General features: G+C 28.4%; 1 protein-coding gene across 1 annotated transcript; it reads right to left on the reverse strand.

Moving 5' to 3' along the window:
* LOC108339667 (GEM-like protein 1) lies at positions 1-2814 on the reverse strand. Its single transcript, XM_017576850.2, has 4 exons — positions 2588-2814; positions 2400-2507; positions 1433-1710; positions 1-361 (listed from the first exon to the last, which is right to left on the reverse strand). Exons 1-4 carry the CDS (start codon positions 2652-2654, stop codon positions 167-169), a joined length of 648 nt encoding a protein of 215 aa, XP_017432339.1. The 5' UTR covers positions 2655-2814; the 3' UTR covers positions 1-166.
* Between the last annotated feature and the right edge of the window lie 3466 nt (positions 2815-6280).

Here is a 6280-nt window from a genome sequence, read left to right on the forward strand (position 1 = left end):
GGGATTAAAATCAATTTCTTTTTAAATATACTAATATTTTCATCAAAATCTAACTCACAATAGCTTGCCTAAACACAAATTCTCACTTTTAAAATATGAAAGGTACAATGTAATTCTAAGGTGTCTCTATCATATATATGGAAAATATTTCATGCTTTGTGATCATTCAAGCTTCTCTGGAATGATTGTGATATTGCTGTAAAACCTCTCTGATAGTCTTGAGAGCCTTGTCATATGCTATGAACCCCATGAAATAGAATTCATAACCATCCACTGTCACAAGCTCGATGTATTTTTCTGCAGGGTTAAATCGATTTGAGGAAGGACTAACCGTGCTTAACTGATCCACTTGCACCACGACCTATTTATAACACCACGCAAAAATATCAGAAATTCAAAGGGTTTTCAATTTTCATCCTTGATTAAGAGATCTGAAATAGTTGAACTACCTTTTTAGTGTATTTGGAAGATGATATAATTTGTGAATGAGAGACTACTGTGATTACTTATTTTTTTCTTATTAAAACTTAATTCAACAAACTTTATACACCAGAACAGAAGAATCAACAAGGTGTATTGATTTCTCAGGATACATTGTTCAGAAATTTAGATATAAATGCAATCAGAGTCAGTGTGTTTGCTTGCTTGTGAGTCTGTGATGTCATTGATGCACTCATATTACTACTGCTAATACTTTTTATTTAACAAAAACTACCATTAACAAATGAATACATGCTGAAATGAAAGTAGTAACAGTTGAGAATGAGCCTTTACAACACTATAGTTAAGCCTCAACGATTGTTGGCATGAGTTTGAATCCGGAATCAACCACTTTGCACGTGTAAGGGTAAGACTACGTACAATTCAATACAAATCACTCTAGATAAGACTTTAAAACAATACAGAGCACAAATTTTGATTAGTTTGACTGTGCAAAAATCCTTTTCTAGTTGCTGCATTCTAACTAAATTCTTTCCTTAGGGAAAAGGCCAAGGAGATTTGGCACTAGTAAGTTATGGATGGGTCTTAATATGAGATTAAACTTATACTTGAAATTCTAACAATATTGTTTTCAAGTGTGAATTTCTTTCATATTGGTACTTCCCTTCAAGCAACAGTATGTGGGTCAATCATTCACATGTTCATTCAGTGCCAATGAATCATGAACATTCCATATAATAAAGTTAAGACACCAACTCTAACCCAAAACTTTAATAACAATGGATACCTGAGTTTTCTTTCTTATATATTGCTGTTCAGGCTCATTCCTACTTAACGTGGGACTAAACTCATACCTATAATCCTAATAATTGCAATTTAACTCATGGGTTTATCTTGGATTTCTTGTGCTAGAAGATTACTAGCAACCAATCGGTCAGCTGATATAGTCAAATTCAAACAACTTTGTTGCAAAGGAAACAAGTCAAAGTACCTTGTAATGCAGAGTCTGGTTTTGTTGCAGGGAGAATGGATAATGACACAGTGGATAGTCGCTGCAAAAGGCTAATCTTAAATTTGATATATAAAGAGTCCCAATCACAGGTCCAGTGGATGTTGATAAGTAGCAAGCAAAGGACTTTATGAGGTTCTCTCCCGGGAAAACTCCAAATGATTGTTGAAATAATGCAACAGAGCCTCCTAGTGTAAGCACCTTTGTTCCTTGAACAATTCTAGCCACTGCTGCATCAGCAAGACTAGAACCAATTCTGACTGCAGTATATACATATAATACATAAGAATTTATGTCTACAGATTTGTAAGAAACTTGAGTACAAAATACATCAGAACTTAAGTCTAGTGATATACAACTTATAGATAGAAATATCTTATCTGCAAGATTTTTAATTCTTGCATGATTGGTAAGAAAGTTTGACAATTCAGCTTCCATGCCAAGACAGGAAATTTATAAATTTTTTCCATTTATCATCACCCCATGTAAATTAAGCTCACTTTCTTCAAATAAATTGAATAAAAATAGGCTATAAAGTTCAAAACTTTAATTTAAACCTTTCCTAAATAAAATAATACACTTCTGTTAGTTAAGAATTTAAACTGGATGGGAAGTTTCATACTAAACAATATATATATATATATAATAAATCAATTATAAACCCACCATCTTATAGTTTTATGCTGGAAGTGATATTTTAATTTTTTTTCTTTTCATAAATTTGTAGATCATTTGTCATATAAAATATATTTAGACTCTTCTTTCAAACAATCCACAAAGTTTTCTGAAAAGACTCTTCACTGAGATAACTTATTGGCTTCAAATCTTAGATTAGAGATACTATCTTCAAATCTTATATAAATTTCCTAGTGTCTGCCTTCAAATAATTCAGATTATGATTGGGGAAAAGAAAAAGAATAAATGAAAGTGAAAGTTGAGGGAAACTCACTATGATTCCAGAGATTATCTGCCACTATCTCAGCTCTTCTAGTTGCATCTCCAACCTTCCTGCTGCAGTGGTTTAATGCACCAAACACTGTATCCATTGGGTTTGGACCTGAAAACGTAAACTGCCATTAATCAAACAGAAAGAGGCTTAGTGAAAGAACACAGTATCTTGGAACATTAACCACTCACGGCTGGTCTGAAGAGGGGAAATATGAACATAAGGGTTGTTGTCGTTGTTACTGCGATTGTTGGACATGCTTGTTCAAACTAACTTTACCAGAGATTCTTCTGTGTTCTTTCAGTTAATAATTTGAGAGAGGTGAAATAGGAGATCTTGATCATCAATAATGAATGCAAAGAAGAAGATAGAGATGAGGGAGAGGGACAAAATGGAATACAATGAGTTGAAAATGATGTGCACAAGAAAAAAATATATGTGGGTCCAATATTGTTTAGGTAGTTCATTTAATCTCTCTTTTTTTGATTTTCAATTTTCAGGTGTTCATATTTTTAATTATTGATTTTTTTAATATAATTTTGATCCTTTAATATTTAATCATAATTAATTTTCAATTTTGAAAACATGGTCCTCTTTAATCCATTGTTGTCATCGTATTTAATTTTAAATAATAATAGTTTCACACCCTTTAAGTGCATGGAATTTGCTCCCAATTGCATTGTATCATGTGTAAAGCAGCAATAAGGTATATATAATTAAAAATTAAAGGATCAAACCTAAAAACCTATTATAATTTTGTGTTGAAACTAATACTAATCCCTTTTTTTTCCTTAATGAAATTTTTCTTGAAAAGAAAATAAAAACTCAAAAAATGACTAGGAATGAGCATTTTAAAACTAAAAAAATGACTAGAAAAAGAGACTCAAAATCCTATTTTAAAATTATACTTATTATGTCATATTAAAATATAACTAACAAAATAAAACAAAATTATAAGTCAACCATCTTAAATATCTTCTATGTCATTTTTAATTAAAACTCTAATAGTAAATTTATAATTTCCTAAAAAAGTACCACCACATCATAAGTAAATTATAATAATTTATAATCCTGCTTTTCTATTAGTAGTGATTATAAGAATTATTAATGCATTTGATTTGAGGAAACATTATGAACTCATCACGATTTATAAATATATATTATTAATATATTTTCATTTATTAATATATTTAACAATTAAAAATGTTAAAAATTCATCTATACAGCTCAAACGGTGTTACCTGGATGCCATCTATATTTAATGAAAATGCTATTATTGAATCAAATTGATCAAATTAAAGACCCAATTAATCACTTCTAAAATTGAAGGACCCAGTTGAAACGAACCCAATATAGAGACTTTCAAACCTATTAAACCTATATATTATTGTGAATCTTTTGATTACCGGTAAACGTTAATTTCTTTTCTTCATCTACTGTTTAGCAGATGTGAAAGATCAATACATATCACACATCAAATAGATCAAAGTCAGGAGAGTTAAATTATGTGTGTGAATGCATAAATATGGATCAAGAAAAAAGAAGAAGCTAATGTTCTGTATATTTAAAAAGTAAAATAGTAATGAATTTAGAATCGAAGCAAAGTAACTCTGGATATTATGATTGATGGATTAGGTTGAAGACAAAGGAACATAACACCGAAAGATAGATGCTGCCAAATATTAGAATGTGATGCTAAAAAGAACAAGTTGATGACACATGATGTTCTTCACTTGCATAAGGACTTTGTTTTATGTTATTTTTTTTATCCCTTTTTAATTTAGACATAGGATTGTTTTTGAAAGACCTTTTATGAAAAAGTTAGACACACATATAATATATTTAGTGAATATATTATAATTCAATATTTATTATATAATAATATTATCTTACCACTCATTTTATCTTCTTATGATAATATATTTCTTGTTTAAAGAAGGGAAATGTTTACATTTGATATAGGAATGAATAAACCCTCTTCCCGTCTTTTTATACATAAAATTTACATTTATATTTAAATTGTAATTGTAATTAGAATACAAGGAATAATGCTTTTAATATTCAACTATATTTTTCATATTATTAATTTTACAAAATTTAAATAGTTTATTATAACTTTAAGAAAAGCTAACTATATAAATCAAATATATATATATATATATATGATTATTAATTTATATGATAACATATATTATACTTTTATTTAACATTTTAAATTTAAATGACACAAATTTAAATATTATTATTTATTAGAATATTTGAAATATCACGTCGACTAAAGATAAAACATATTTATAGTATGTAAATAGATACTTCACGTTACAATTGAGTTTTGTCAGATTGAGTAGACTTATAGTCCAATTTTCAGTATAGTATCAAAGTCATTTGAAACCTATCTTAGCGATATTTGTTGTTTGTTGTGTCTATCGTGCCTTTCGTTATTAGACCACCCGTTAATATCTAGTTTCACGCTTGAAATGTATATACCTTGATATATAAGGGTATGTATTGGAGATTCCATATTAACTAGAGATAAAGTAGATTTTTAATATATAAGTGGATGCAAACCTCATCTTATAAATTAATTTTGTGGGTTTGAGTTAGACTTAAAATTCACTTCTTAAGATAGAATATCAAATTAAATAATAATTTATTAATATATTAAATATAAATTTAAAAACTTATATAATTTTTATAACATCCTACAAGTTATCAAAATTATAGGCACTAACAAAATAAAGTTCAACCATAAGCTTCCAAAAACAACTATCAAGAAGGAAAAAAAAAACAAAACTACCAAGAAGCCATAAATTATAAATGTATTCATGTTAACATTGAAAATTACACTTATACAGAGTCTATCATACCTATTCATCAAACGCATATACATATATACAAATCACACATAAATCCAAAAATCCAAGATATCTCATAAGGAATATATATACTTTTAAAAGACCATTTTGAGCACTCTCCACCCCAGTATTGCCTACTCACAATGCCACCTACTCTCAACGTCACCTACTAACACTTAACATGTTTTCATTGATTAAAAGTAAGTTTAATGTATGTTCATATCCATACCTCAACATGTATTATGATTCAATTTTCAGATGTAACATGTGTTATGATGATACACTAAACATTCATTCAACTTCTCACTACTTGATGTGTTAGTCTACATGACTTGGAAAATCACTAAAACTAAGGGTCTTTGTTACATTTTTTCTTAACACATACTTCAATCAATGGTTTATATATCATTCTAGATTTGTGATCTCAAATTCAGACATCATATCTAAACATGTCATTCACATTATATGTACAAATCACAATTAACTTAATTAAAGCAATAAATTATTCAAGTAAAAATTTCAATAACTTTTGCATGTATAAACATGGACAAATAGATAAATTATGAAAAACCATTTTGTTAAGGAAAATTTCAATGACCTAATGATTTTGATTAAGTATTTAGAATAATAAAGTAGATAACATGAAGAAGTTGTGTTTGATAGATATTGTACACATCATGCAAAAAATAACAAATGGTTTGTCTGATAGACAATAAAACACCATGCATATCTTTCGACTTCATCTGATAAGTATTGAATGATGATCATTCGATAAGTGTAAGCAAACTTTAACTTAACAAATAACATTCTCAAAAGCTTATTTTTGTAATGTAAGAAATGTCTCATTGTTGCAAAAGAGATTTGTGCTAAATACAAGTTTCATTCAAATATCTTTTAGGAATTGAACTAAAGCAGCATTTTCTGCCAACCATCTTAAAGCAAGCTTATTTCAACTCTTGCCTAGCTATATGCCTTTTATCAATATTTTTAGTAAAAAAAATGTAACATAAAGAGATAAATAATGTAAAC

Source organism: Vigna angularis, chromosome 5, assembly GCF_016808095.1.
Source record: "Vigna angularis cultivar LongXiaoDou No.4 chromosome 5, ASM1680809v1, whole genome shotgun sequence".
Lineage (NCBI taxonomy): Eukaryota > Viridiplantae > Streptophyta > Magnoliopsida > Fabales > Fabaceae > Vigna > Vigna angularis.

Coding starts and splice junctions, on each gene's coding strand:
- LOC108339667 (XM_017576850.2), bottom strand. CDS start 2,654: ATGTCCAACAATCGCAGTAACAACGACAACAACCCTTATGTTCATATT. Junction 2,508..2,587: donor TTCCCCTCTTCAGACCAGCC/GTGAGTGGTTAA, acceptor TTACGTTTTCAG/GTCCAAACCCAATGGATACA. Junction 1,711..2,399: donor AGATAATCTCTGGAATCATA/GTGAGTTTCCCT, acceptor TATATACTGCAG/TCAGAATTGGTTCTAGTCTT.